The 15,144-nt window shown below is 38.9% G+C and overlaps 1 protein-coding gene across 1 annotated transcript in view; it reads right to left on the bottom strand.

Annotated features, from left to right (window-relative positions):
• The window catches only part of SORCS3 (sortilin related VPS10 domain containing receptor 3), a 535,770-nt gene that overhangs the window by 136,790 nt on the left and 383,836 nt on the right, over positions 1 to 15,144 (bottom strand). Inside the window, exons 6-7 of the mRNA XM_054581475.1 lie at positions 12,123 to 12,187; positions 969 to 1,087 (exon numbers count right to left, since the gene is read on the bottom strand). Of these exons, the coding sequence (XP_054437450.1) occupies positions 969 to 1,087; positions 12,123 to 12,187 (184 nt within the window). The remainder of the gene's footprint in view (positions 1 to 968; positions 1,088 to 12,122; positions 12,188 to 15,144) is intronic.

Below are 15,144 nucleotides of genomic sequence, written 5' to 3'. Positions count from 1 at the left end.
TTGAGTGGCTGGCTACTTTTCCTGTATTTTACTAGGACCTCAAAAATCCATGCAACTAATTTGCAAAAAGAAGTTACTGCTACATCCATAATCCATCAGTTCAAAAGGCAGTCACTCAGCACCCCCGATTTGCAAAGATACCTTGTCAGGGACAAGGATGAGGAGTAAATTGTGTGTATAAAATATGGGCCCTATCCTCAGAGAGTGTAAAATGCAACTTGGAAAGAAGGAGACAAATTAATCTATTAAGATCTAAGTAACAACTCCTAATTCAGGCAGATTCCAAAGTTCAAGTTTCTTAAAGGAAACAGTTTGTGCCAAGTATTCGCCACACACACATACATACATAGTCACTCACTCAGTAGAACATCATCTTGTTTTTCCTCATTTTTTATCTATTTTGCATCTCCCTCTAGTGAAACTCCAAACCTAAAACAAGGCTTCCTTTGTCCACCTAGAAACGTGAGTCCCACCTAAGCTATCTGAGAGTCAGGGTTCTGGGAGTGATGGACTTTGGACTTGGACATTTGAAGGGGTAGTCGGCACTGAAAAGGGAAGGAAAGATATAGTATGTTTTGGATTTTTCCAGAATAGAAATCCTACAGATGCTTAATTTCTGGGGGATTCTCATTAGCAAGTTTAGACAAGTCACTTTGATAAATTAAAGTTAACTCTCATTAGAGACCTGACTGTAAGTAACCTCAATCCCCAGCTCAAGTCCCACTCATTAAAAGACCCCTTTGATATAATCAAAAAGCAACTCAACTAAGGGATTCAATGGGCCACTATAGTCCCCTATAAATGACACTGACACACAATGCCTTCATCTTTTACCAGAAGTCTGAGATCTCCCCAAGGAGCCAGGTTACCAAAGCAAAAGAAGGATAGCACCCCCTGGAAAGCCATCCTCATCTTGAATATCCTTTTCATTTCCTCCCTCAACCAATGACAACACTTTCTGTACTCACCTGAATGAAGATGTATTCATCCTGGACGACCAGGGAACTGACGTCAATGGAGCGAGCAAAAGGCCCACTCCGAGTGGTCTCCGCGCATTCCTGGATCCTGCAGGTGAGGTAGTGAGCATCTGCAAGGGGAGGGCAGAGTGGTACTTAGACACGCGGGGAAATGGTGAGCAAAGCTCTCATCAGCCCACGAAGCTCTACCTCAGAGGAAATCGGTGACAGCACTGAAAACAACAGTGAGGTTTCATTTTCTTGTCCACAAAATTTGTAATAACATCTTTTAAAAATGTCAAAATCTAGTTAAGGCAGGGGTGTAGGGAAAGAGTTGATCTTATATTCTTCTGGCAAAACAGTAAACTGGTAGAGCTTTTCAGAAGAACAAATGTGAAATACGAATCTATCAGAATTTTAAATGCACATGTTACACCAGCAATTCTAATTCAAGGGACATATTCTAGAGAAATACTCATATATTTTCACAAAGATTCAAGAGCACAGTTGTTCATTGTGGCATTGTTCATAGCAGTCAAAGATTAGAAACAGGCAAAATGTCTAGGGCTTAAGGAACATTTAAATAAACCAAGGTCCATACGTAACAGAGTGCGCAGATGCATCGCCATGTTGATCTCCACAACATATACAGATCTGCAACCATTTACAAAATTATTTAATAATATGTGTTGTATGAACTGACTTATGTCTAAAAACCCTTATCTTTATGAATATATTGGTTTGTGCCATAACTGCGTAGAGAGAAGAATATGTATAAAAATAAGCTATGATTACTTTGGGGGAAAAAATGAACTAAAGGAGAGAGTTCAAGTGGGGCCTTTGCTTTTTATATTATGTACATCTTTATTATTTTCACAAAAAGCATAATGTTAACTTATTACTTATATAAAATTTATAAAACTTGATAATTACTTATAAAATCTCATCATCTGAACCCAACTCAGTCACTACAAAAAATCATGTAAGCAGCCGCATCTGAATGGGAAATCCTTGACTCTCAAAGACACCCTGGTTATGACTACAAGGTCATCCCAGAAAGACAATCCATTTGGTTATTTGCTACTTAATGAAAAACTACAAGTGAATCTCTGTGAAGAAACTAGTGTATGCATTTGCTTTAAAATAGTTATTATTCATTTAATGGTGTTGAAAAATAACGAATGGTCAAAATGAAAATTAGGGATTGTTGACGGATTCAAAGCAGAGTGTCTTTGGAGACCACCTGTATTACCACATGTATCTAATGAGATTGTCCCCTTGGATAATGTACATAGATGTGCATAGGTTTCAGAGGCTACAAAAGGGGCAGTAGGTAACAGAAATAAAAGCAAAGTTTTAAAAAATAAAATTTATAACAATTTTTAAGCATACTTTAAGTTATCCCTAACTGCAGCTCTTTAGTTAATTAATTTACTGACAGATTCAGCAAGTATGTTCTGTGCCCATGCAAGGTATAGAGTATTGTTTAGGTACTAGGAATATGGCAGTGAATGAGACAGAGATTTTCTCTTCCAAAAACACCTGCTGTCTAGGAAGGGACTCATTCACATCATTTGTAGCTATTACACACATTTATTTATAAATGATGTTAATTTAATAATGAAACATATTTTGATAGAAAATAAATTCATCACATGCTCTAGCTCTGCTTCTTGAATGTCTAAATATCAGCAAATTCTATTCACTTTTGTATCCATAATCCAAACACAACATACATCAATTTCACTCTATCAGCCATTTTATTATCTGCCCAGTAGCTCAAGCCTCTTAACATTGTTTTTCCTTCCACATGTCATACAATCCAGCTCATTCCTAGCCTTGACGATTCTGGACTGGAACTGCTTCCAGAGTCTCTATTTTCTCTGCAATCCCTGCCACGTGCCTGGGACAAGCCCTCCTCATCTGTGTTGCCTGTAGCACCCATTCCACAGCTAGTGTTCATGGGCATGATGGACTGGAAACAGGATGGACCTGAGGTAAGGAACCCAAGTCATCTCCAGAACTGAAACCTGAGCTAGTTGCTCCCAACTTCAATCCACCAACAGTTCTGAGTGCCCAGGGACACAGCCCAAGCACCTTTCTATGCAATAGAAGGCCTTTTACAACTAATCTAAAAAAGAAATCAAGTGCCGCAGGAGCCAGGCAAATAATGTACAAGAGTAAAATAAGCTGGACTAAGATGGTAAATGGCAGTGGCACATGACTTCGGTATCAGGGACACTGAGGAGCACTGGGAACTGCAGTAAAATCTCCAGCACTTGCCTCTTGAAGGCAGAGTTGCTTCTCAGCATCAGTTCATCATTGACATGCAGAAATAAGACATTCTGAGTTTCTAAATAAGGCTAATATTATGTATTATTTTAATGTAAAATTTCCTGATTTAAAAAAATGACAGTGAATTTAAATTTAAGATAGGGCACAGGCCAAGCATGTAAAGCCAAACAAAACAAGCCTATAGTCCAAATAAGCTCTGGAAGCCACTCCTTACCCATCTCTACTCTGTAATTCAATTCCCTACTTGCCTCTCCAGAGAAGAGACACCCTTTTCCCCCATTCCCTGGCCCATTAGCAAGACTAGCTTGTTGACCATTTGGTAAGTACAGCCTGCATGTCTTTTTCTCTTTGTCTCTGTTCACAAAAGAAGCCAAGAGTGTCTGGCTTGCCACTTCTGGCTGAGCGGACAGGGGAAGGCAAGCAGCCCAGGCTGTGCCTCAGAGCACATGGCCTGCCTGCCCACCAGGAATTTTCTTGGACCCACACAGCATTAGTAATTTGCTCTTAGAATATAGCACTAAAACTCCAGTGAAAAGCTGCAGGAAACACATATAAAGAAACTGCAAGTGTTGACATGACAACCTGCTTCTTTCTCGCGAGCCAGTATCTCAGAAAGCTCCTTACACTAGTAGAGTCAAAGGTGCACTCAGGTGGCCATCTTCTTATCCCTCCCACAGGCTCATTTTCCCCTATTCACAATTCACTCTCCCATTTGGACACTTTAAAAAAAGAATCAAGTGTATTCAAAGCCAACCCCAAACAAAATCAACACCTACCTAAACCTTGGCTCATGGCAGGTGGGCTACTGTGTCAGGCTCATCCCACTTCTTGGCTCTCCCTGTGCTTGCCACTGCCCAGCGTGCAACAAAAAGTCTAATTTAACAGGAAAGCAGCCTTAAAATGAGTTCTTGAAATCGTCATAAAGTTTAGGGGCCTTGCAGTCTTTAGCTGGACTCATGTATTAGAAGTCCCAATGCTTTTATTTTTCAAAACACAGAGACATGGTAACAAGTGCTATGGCACCCACGCCTGGTGAGAAATCAAAGTGGGGGCTTGAGGAGGACAAATTAGCAGGCACCTGGGGCCACCAGGCAGAAGTGACTTAGGGCTGCAGGGGACTTTGGGTGTCAAAGATGAACAGAGAACACCATTTGCCCAAGCCTTGTATCTGCAGAAGATCTCAAATTTGGATTTTAGACATGATCTCCAAATGAGCCTGGATATATTCATGAAAGATTCCATGACGAAACTGAAAAGAAGATATTTGTCATATAACTTGAAATCCCAAAATAGCCTTCTAACAACTGTGGCCTATTCATTATTTTTTTTTCTTCTTCTTCTTTTTTTTAATTTACAGATGCCTGATAAAATGAAGAGGCTCTCATGAGGATATTGCAGTGTTTGAGAGTAAGACCTCTGATGCTAGATGCCCTGAGTCTGAATCCTGGACTTGCTACTTGCTGACTACTTTGGCTGAGTAATAACATTGCTTTTCACCTGTGAAGTACAGACAAATTAGTATTTGCCTCTGAGGATTGTCACCAGGATTACATAAGATTATGTATGAAAAATGCTCAGTATATTGCTGCATAAATTTTAAAAGATCAATAAATGTTAGCTCTTTTTTATTATTAAGAAAGATTATAAAGGCATGGGACTTAACACTCAGCATTTCTCACACATTCAATTAATAACAAGTGATGTTTTATTTTATTGTGGAAAATCAAAAGACCATGATAGCATAGATTCTACTAGTAAAATCATACTCTCAATTTATATCACTGTTTACTTGCTTTAAGTGTGATGGCTGTTCAGACAAGGGAAAAAAAGGGGAGTCTGAGCTGGAATAACCAAGGAGGATTCGAAGGAGAAGACAGCCCTTGTGCTTAGCCTGGACAGAGAAGTGGGCTATGCGAAAAGGAAATTCCTGAAAAAGAGAGTGGAAACTGCACGTGGAGGGTTAAGTAGGCAGAGCACCTGGAAGGCACTAAATAATTACATGTGGACTTTGATTAGTGCTTATTCTTGAACTTCCATTTTCTCTCCTCTCCTTTAAAACATCATCAAATGAAAAACTAGAAAGAACAGATTGGATGAAGATCTCATTTGCATATCCCTGTGAGAAAACCAGGGAGTGACTTCCCAAATGTCTGAAACTCACATCACCCTCATGATTAATGTATTTCTAAATGTCAAATGTCTTTCTAATGTGTTTCTAAGATCTTGTGTGGACACCGCTCCACTTAAAAAACTGAAAAGTCAAAGGCTTTGCTCCCCACTCTGTGAATAGAGAGATCTGTTTGATAACTTTAGCAATATTGGCCCTGTTTCAGCTAGCTCTATTGCTAGCAGAACCTCTAGGGGAGGTGGTACCATCTCCCAGCATGTCCAGCCTCCACTTTCTCACCTGGCAGATGGACCAAGGGTCGCATTATGGAGAGAAGGGGTGGCCTCGGACTGACTGATTCGTTTCTTTTGTATTGACTCAGGGTATATAGAAAAGTTGCAGGTGTCAGGCACTCCCTGAAGTTCCAGAACAAAGAGGGAATAAGACAGGTTCTTGTCCTCAGAAGAACCCCAGGCCAGTCATGGAAATGGAATATTCTTAAGTGAACATGTTTTGGGGTCTGTGCTGGATAGAGGACTACCAGAGAACTGGGGAATGTGGAAAGAGAGAATGAAGAAGATAAACTGGCATCCTTACCCTTCTTTTCTTCCTAAAGGGTTGCATTTCTGCTAGTTTTGCAGAGCAGAGGGTAGCAGTTTCTCTCCCTCTCCATTCAGGAGGGCAAGCTTCTCATGTGTCTACATCAACAAGTTTAACCATGAAGTTGAACATTTCTCATTATGCCAAACATTCCCCAAAGGGTCATCTCCTTAGAAACTGGAATCAAGTCTTAGAATCTTTTTCTATCCTCAGGCTGACTTTGTAAATATTGGTTAAATAGCATTTAACTGCATTAAAAGCCTAGAAAGTTTTGTGTTGAATTATATTGTGACTAGTGATTATGTTTTGCCTTTGAGATTACTAAATATTTGAACTATCCTACATGTCTTGCCTCTCGTCACCTCATAGAAAAAAATTTCCATGGCTCCCTCAAATTCCGTCTGTTTGGGTAATACACATGAGGTCAAAAATTGAAAAAGGGAATTAAAGTTGTAAATAAAAGTAAATTCAGTTCTTCAGGTCTTCTCTTAGAGAAATACCCAGGAGTTATTTATTTTAAAAAGAACATAAACTCTCAGATGCAAGTAAATAAAACACAGATTCCAGGAAACTCTGAAAAGTTATTTAGCTTCCATAAGCCTCCTTCTCCTTGACCAGGGAGAGGGGCTAACCTGCTTGTAGGCACAGGGCAAAAGAAGACATTGATATCACTGCAGATGCCTAATACAGCACTTGAGACGTGGTAGAACCTAAAAACAAACAAAATCAACAAACCAAAAAAAAAGTAGCTTCCATTCCTTCCTATTGTGCTTATGGATGTAAAGCTTTTGTAAAACTTCTACTTGCCCATAGAATTCCAGTATCTGTGCCTTTTCATGGTTTGAAGAGCGTGGTGGCTGGCAGAGTGGTAGACATATAGAAGTCACAGCAACCTTGAATATCTTGGGACTCCTGACACTCTATTCAGGGCTCTTTGCACTCTACTTGCCAAATAAACTGATCCTGAATATGATGACCAGGGGATGATGATGATGATGATGATGATGATGGTGATGATGATAATAATGACATTTTTTTAAATGTTCATTCTGTATTGTCTGGTGTTGCGGGAAATACATGCATCAACTATTATTACAAGAATGTAAAAATCATTGTAACAGCCCATATAGAGTTACAATTATTATCATCCCCATTGTATAGATGAGGAAACTAAAGCACAGAACAATGAAGTAATTTGCCTGAGTCCCACCATCCTAGGAAGTGACAGAGCTGGGATTTGTGCTAGAATCATTTAAACAACTATCTCCCCAACAAGTCTAGAAGCTCACCAAGAGTGGAGATGATATTGCATTAACCTGCATGTCCCCTCAGTATCGAGCATATGTAGATTTTAAATAAATATTGGTTGCATAAAAAAGAACTAGCCCTGGTTGGGGTAACTCAGTGGACTGAGTACCAGCCTGTGAACCAAAGGGTCGCCTGCTCAATTCCCAGTCAGGGCACATGCCTGGATTGCCGGTCATGTCCCCAGTGGAGGAATGCGAGAGGCAACCACACATTGATGTTTCTCTCCCTCTCTTTCTCCCTCCCTCCCCCTCTCTAAAAAATAAAATAAAATCTTTTTTAAAAAGAACTAAATAAACTAATTAATAATGAAGAAAGGTAGGAAGTTCTATAAAGCTAGAAGCCAAGAACTGTGCACTGTAGTTTTTCTTACCACAGATTTTATTTTTGTAGTAGTTTGAAAGTTTTTTTTCAACTTATATACAGCACATTTTTTTTTGCAAATAGTTCTAAAGGTTTAGCAGATATATACATTAATGTAACAACCACCATGATCAGATTACAACACCCTAAAGGTTTTCCTCATTCTGCTCTTTCTTGTCAAATACTTCCCCACTCTGGAAACTACTGATGTATTCTCCAATCCTATAGTTTTCCTTTACCCATAATATCATATAGATGGAGTCATATAATGTATAACTTTTGAAACTAGCTAATGTCACTCAAAATAATGCTTTTGAAATTCATCCATGTTGTTGCATGTATCAAAGGTGCTGAATACTATTCTATTGTATATGATATACCATAGTTTGTTTATTATTCATGCATTTAATTTTAGGTTGTTTCCAGTTTGGGGTGATTATTAATAATCTGCTACAGACATCTGTGTATATTTATTCATGTAACTATAACTTTCATGTCTTCAGGGTAAATGCGCTGAATCCTAAGGTGTATGTTACAAGACTGCCAAATATTTTTCTACAGTGACTGTACCATTTTGCATTCCCACCAGCAATATATGAGAGTCTCATTTGCTTCACATCCTTGTCAGCACTTACTATTGTAAGCTTTGTTCATTTTAGTAATATCAATAGGTATGTAATGATATTACATTATGGCTTTAATTATCTTTTCCCTAATGTCTAGTGTTGTGGAACATCACTTCATGTGCTTGTCATCACCCTTATATCTTCTTTTGTATAAATATTATTTTCAGACTTTTTCCCATTTTTAAAAAAATTATGCTGTTATTTATTGCTATGTTTTAAAAGTTTTTTATATGTTCTGGCTGTAAGTCCTTTGTTATATATATCATTTGCAAATATTTTTCCCACTGTCTTTTTATATGTTCTGAATAGCAAAAGTTTTTCATTGCGATGCGGTCCAATTTACCAATTCTTTATTTTGTCAATTTTGCTCTTGATGTCACTCCAACATCATAAAGGTTTTTCCTATATTTTCTTTTAAAAGTTTTATAATTTTATATTTTACATTTAGAATAGAATCCATTTTAAGTTAAATTTTGTATAAATTGTGAATCACAGGTTGACATTCATTTTCCCCCGTGATTGTCCATGTTTTCTAAGATCATCTGTTACAAAAGATAGTCTTTCTCCCCAAAATATGTTGTATCCCACAACCATGCTCAACCAGCTTATTAGTTCTAAAAGTAGTTTTGGTAGATACCTTGTGATATTCTACATAGACAATTATGTCAATGAGAATACCCACAGTTTTATTTTTTCCTTTGTGATCTATATCAATTACATTTCATTTTTCTTCCTTTATTGCACTGGCTCACACTTTCAGCATGATGTTGAAGAGGTGTGGTAAGCTAAGAGTATATATGCCTGCCTTTTTCCTTCCCTTAGGGGTTTAGCATGAGTATCTCATCATTCAGTATGATGTTAGTTGTAAGTTTTTATAGAAGTCCTTTATCAGAAGTCTCCTTCTATTTGTAGTATATTGAGAGTTTTGTATTCTAATTTTTATTGTCACTAGGGTAGCTGTGTGAATCTAGGCAAATTTGAGACTAAGCTATCACATCATAAAAAAGAAATAAAATAAAAAGGAAAAGAAATAAAATGAAATAAAAATGTCCTTTTTGTGATAATCATTATATAAAAATGTGTGGGTATGTGTGAGTGTAGGAAAGCAAAAGAAAAATGTCATGCCTTTCATTAGATCATGCAAAATACAGCCCCAGACTAATGCAGCAATGACATGTGTACTCTCTAAATAAAGGTCAGGTAGAGCCAATTGACTAGGTTAGAGAAGACTTTTTAACTATTGAAAATCTGATCTAAGAAAACCAAGAACATGGAACAAAATTAATATATACTATAATTTAACCTCAGCATGGCACATGACATTTATCTCTGTTATATTTCTGCCTACTTTTTTCAATTCATGATAATATTCCAGAAACTCCTATGTGCTTTGCATTTTTAATCTCATAAAATTTCACAGCGCTCCTGCACCACAGGTCTTATCCAAATTTGGACTGGTGTTCTTAAACTTACAGAAAGTTTAACCTTAATGTAAGGAATTACCTCAAAAAAAGCAAAACAAATAACACCAATAAAAAACAAACAACGCATAGGACCTGTCCATCAATAGCCAAGGGTGTGTCTTAAGCCTGAGATCATGGGACCTGAGGATACATAGTAGAGGTTTCAGGGGAAGGAATTACTATACTAAGTAGGAGGTCAGAGAGTCCTATAAAGTTGCCTCCAACTCTGAAATATGATAATCACATATATGGCTTTAAGAGGTTGACATGGCATCTTGGTTAATGTGGCTCAGTGGATTGAGTGCTAAGGTTCGATTCCCAGTCAAGGCACATGCCTGGTTTGCAGGCCAGGTTCCCAGGAGGGGGCGACAAGAAACAACCACACATTGATTCCCTCTCTTTCTCCTTCCCTTCCCCTCTGTCTAAATATAAATAAATAAAATCGTTAATAAAAAAAAAGTAAAGAAAAAAGGAGGTTGACATGAGAAACAAAGCCAAGTCAGCGTTTGTCTGGAGAACTGTTCTGTGGGTCATCTTCTGAGAGTTATTACCTGCTTTCTTCCTGCTGCCTTACTATGTTCCTTCAAACCCCTATATCTAACTCTTCTCCACCCCAATTCTTTTTTTTAGCAGTAACAGTCAGATAAAATAATTTTGAATCCAGGTTTTGTCACCCTTATGAACAGTGAATTTCAGTATGTGAACGTTATCCATTACCTCGCTATATTTTAAATAGTTCTTTTATTTAAAAATGCAAAAGAGAGACCAACTCATAGAGAACAAGCTGACAGCTATAGGATTGGGGGAGAGTAGCAGGGTGGGAGGTGTGAAGGGATAGAGCAAAGAAGGAAAAAAAAGGAAGAACTCATGGGCAGGAACAATGGCGGTGATTGCACGGTAGCATAGGGAAGAGGTGAAGGAGGGTACAGGGGTTATAAATGGCAATGGAAGGAGACTTGACTTGAGGTGGCGAACACGCAATACAGTGTACAGATGATGTATTGTAGAATTATGCACCTGGGGCCTTTATAATTTTGTTAACCAGTGTCACCCCCAATAAATTAAATAAAAAGGAAAAATAAGAAAGAAACAAAAATAATGTTAAAGAGTGTGGGTCATTCCTCATCCTTGCCTGCTTTAGAGAAAGAAAGAAAAAAAAATAAAGTACTTGGCAGAGTGCCAGGCATATAGTAATGCTGATTGCTTTCTAACTCCTTAAAAATAAAAACAGAGCAGACAAAATATATTAACTCTAATGTATGTTTCTGGCATGCATCTGTGTTTGGCCTGAAGAAAACACATGTTTGGACAAAACACATGCATTTTTACTTTATGTATTCTGAATGATATTCCAGCCCCACAGCCTCATCAAAACAGGCTCTCCTCATATTGGTACAACATTTTATAATTTCTATAACATCTCCTTAGCCCTCTGCAGGGCAGGGCAAAGGTGGGTAATCTCAGATAACAGGAAGTCCAAGCAGAGACTGTAGAGGGGACAGGGGTTTCCCCTGGTAGCAGCGCTAATGGGTGGCAGAACCCAGGAGCCCAGCTCCCCCAGCAGGTGCCTGTTCAGCTACATCCTTAGGTCCATGCTATTTCCATAGATTATTTGGCTCTATTTTTGGCCTCAGATAAGCTAATGCTACTTCGTGTATTTTATATGTTTGATATATAAAATATATTTTACATAGTTTTGTTTAAGCTGATTTTATTTTTTCTGGACCAGGAAAGAGCCCTATAATATGATCAACTCTGGAAAGGGTAAAATGCTTAAAATGGTGCAAAATGGTAACTTATCAGTCAAATCCATGTAAGATGTACATAGATGCACAATGTGCAGAGGGGTCACATGTTTGATACCTTGGGGTTTCACTGCTTATTTGCAGGGACAATACAGGTCTTGTGCTCCACTGTATCTCCAGGGCCTAGAACAATGCGTGGTACATAGTAGGCCATCCCTAAATATTTGTGAAATGAATGAATAAAAGTTTGGCAAGTAACTGCCCAGTTACTTTTTTTGGCAAGCTTGACTATCGTACAGGTTTGTTTTTTAAGCCTGGCAACTCCTGCAGTTCATCCAGTGAATGCAAAATACCATGATGAGCTATTGGAGATCCCTATTCAAATTACACTGAGGGTGCCAGAAAATTACTAACAGGAGCCTCAAAATTCATCACATTAACTCACATCCCCTGGAAATTCATTCCTGAGGGTTTATTTCAATGAAACATCTCCCTTAGGACCAGAGGCCTCTCCCCACTCCGGGAAATGAGGATGGATCTGGCAGCAACGGAGCTGAGGGATTTTTCATCTTTTTCACCAAGCCGTTAAAATGCAAATTGGGGCAGGAGGGAGGGCTGCAGGCAGAGCTGCCTGGCCCTCGCCTGGAGGAGGCAGCACTCACATCCGTCAGTGGTCCGCACCTCCATGTGCACCAGGTCCGCCTCCTTATCCAGTCCAGCCACCGACCTGGGGAAGGAAGGGAGACAGAAGCTCAGTGACCACAGGATGGCAGACAACACATGGGTAGCACTCAGGGTGATTACAGGGAAAGTATTCCTCTCAAAGGGGTCTGTCCTGCACTATGGAGATGCACAGAATAAGGCCATTGGCAGGCCCCTGCAGTATGGTTGCCTGTAGTGCCATTGCCTGTAATGGTCACGGCACATCCTGGAGTGATGTCAGAGACTTGATGACTCAGGACAAGAATATAAAAGTACAGATTCTATAGCAATGCTGGTCTAAATCCCCATTCTTGACCCTTCTCTGCCACCTTGCACCTTCTAAGAGGCTGTGTCTCCTCCATGGTCTTCTAACCGCCCCCCCCCCCACCATCTTACCACACCTGATTGCTTCCACCATCCTCCTCCTCTGCACTCACAGTGAGAAAGTGCTGTTCCCTACCCTGGTCTGTTCCCTGTGGAAGGCAGATTAGCTTCAGTCCTAGCTGTTCGCTTCTAGGCACGCTGGCCCTGCTGAAAGATCTGATCTACCTTTCCTTCCTCCTGCCTTGTGAACAATGAATAGTTGGTGACACTCAAAATCTGGCCTGACAAGAACAAAATTCTCCTGATGATCAGAGTGGGGAACCTTAAAGTTCTATTGTCAATAGCCAGAGGAAGGCAGGCTGAGAATCCTTACAAACTCATCCTCCTGGGCGTCAGCCCTTCCACACAAAGCCCAGTGAGCTAGCTGTCTGCTGCAGGAGCCATCCCAGCCGGAGTAGAAGACCCAGAAAATCAGCTGGAAATAGGCAGCGCAGGCATTAAAACGTTCACACAGTAAGGCAATCACATAATCCAATCTCTCTGGCAAGCTCTTACTCATAGTCTATTTACTTTTATTTTAAATACCATTCTAAGATTGGTTTTCTGATTTTTCAGTCTTCAATAGGTAAGAAGCAACAAGTAAGAAAGAAACGTAGACTTTAAAATGGTGACAATAAATAGCTGATACCTAGAGAGCATGAGAAATAGAAAACCTATGGAAAACAGACCTAAGATTTCAAAATCCAATCTCGACACCTTAAATCTACACTTCTCAATGGCCCCAAGGCCATTACTGTATTATAGCATCAGTATCTGACATCTGTGCTAAGGGACTGAAGGCACAGGAAACAGGATGTGGGGGGCTGACAGTACCAGTGCTCTCTGTTTAAGAGACTAGGGTTACAAAAGGTTTATGTTAGAAAAAATAAAATAGTAAAATTTTGTTAAAATAAAACGATAATGTCTTGAATGGTTCAACTTCACTTAGTTAAAAAAGTCATTGATATAAAATATATCTTTTTTCCAAAGAAGCTGAATAAATGAGGCCTTGCTCTAATGCCTTATTTTTTCCCAATGATCATTAATAGACTTTCAATTTTTTTCCCTCACCTAGTTTGATCCTATGGGTAAAAACCTAAGGTAAGGAAAGCAGGTATCATTAGTTATACATGACTGAATGAGAAACTGAGGCACAGAGAAATTGATGTTTATCCAAGGTGACACAGGGACTGGGCCAGAACTAGAGAGACTTACTGACTCCTCAGCCAAGAGCTGTTCCTCTCCCTCTTGGCTCTTCCTCCTTTTGCTTGCAAAGTTCTTCCTATCTAGGCATTTCGCTTTCCCCTTCTCCAGCTACCCCTTCCCCGTTCTTCAAGTTCACATGGCCTTGCCTCTCCAGCAGCCCTTCCATCTCTCATCTCACCAAAGAACCAAGTGGTAAAAAATATATATATTAGTATATATTATTTCTAATGCGAAATGAAGTCATCGACAGTGCCTTTGCTTGCTTCTGTTGTATTCCTGGTTTTAATTAAGTAACTATAAAACAGAAAAATAGAACAAAATAGAACTAGACTATATCAAGAATAAGTATGAATCTATGAAAGCCCTTATGAATTTTTAAAAATTCCTCAGTGGTGAATTCTTTTGTCACAAAGTTTTTTTAAAACCGAACATGATTGGGGAAAACAAGTCTTTCCCAGTGGGTCTATTTTTCCTGAAGAAGGAAAGCAGGAGCAGCTTCCTTTATGCGAAGTCCTCATCACATTTTGGACATATATATCAATAATGACATTTTAGTCTTCACATCTGTAAAATGGGAATATCATAAGACCTACTTCATAATGAATAATGGGATAAATGAACTAAGCAGTAAACACTTAGAGCAGTGCCAGGCACCGAAAACATTCTTTATATTTTAGCTATGATCATTTTTCATTTAAAGAAAAGATAAATTCATCTGCTTTCCTGTCTGCCTTCTTTCCTGACCCATACCTCAGTTTTATGTTTGTTGAATCCTAGTAACTATAGCATTGTTCTAGGCACTGGATATAAAAAGTCCAGGGTACTAAGGAGTTCAGTTTAGGCACATCCCTCCTTTTCCACATTGATTATACATCACAAAATCCAGAATTAACTCTTAATAAAGGCTTGTATAATGCCCTGTTCTAACCAGTATAGAAATCATTATTCTGGATTGCAATTACTTTTTTTTTCTTAACCTGTGGGATATAATCCTTGACCTCACAGGCTTTGGCTGGATCTTTCTATCAACATTTCCATCACAGTGCTTTACATATGGTAGATTACCAACTAATGTTTGTTGAATAAGTGACTATAACACTTTCATCCAATAAGACAAACTTTACAAGCTCCTGTGTAAGTCTTGAGGCTCAAAGACAAACTTTTCTTATGCCCAGAAGAAATCTCATTTTCCTACCTGTGCACTAGATAATATTTATCATGTGGACTGCTCAACTGGTGGTGAAAAACAGGAAAAAATTATAACAATTAACAAGCCTAAGACCAGCGCATAAGGATCATGTGAGAGGGACTTCCGGACAAGATGGCAGCATAGGTAAACATGGTTCACCCACTTGCACAACGACACCAAAATTACAACTAAAATGTAAAACATCCATCACAAGGAATCATAAG

This window comes from Pteronotus mesoamericanus, unplaced genomic scaffold (assembly GCF_021234165.1).
Source record: "Pteronotus mesoamericanus isolate MK-2021 breed Mesoamerican mustached bat unplaced genomic scaffold, CSHL_Meso_final contig_657, whole genome shotgun sequence".
In the NCBI taxonomy this organism is placed as follows: Eukaryota; Metazoa; Chordata; class Mammalia; order Chiroptera; family Mormoopidae; genus Pteronotus; species Pteronotus mesoamericanus.
This window is presented reverse-complemented; position numbering and strand designations above follow the sequence as displayed.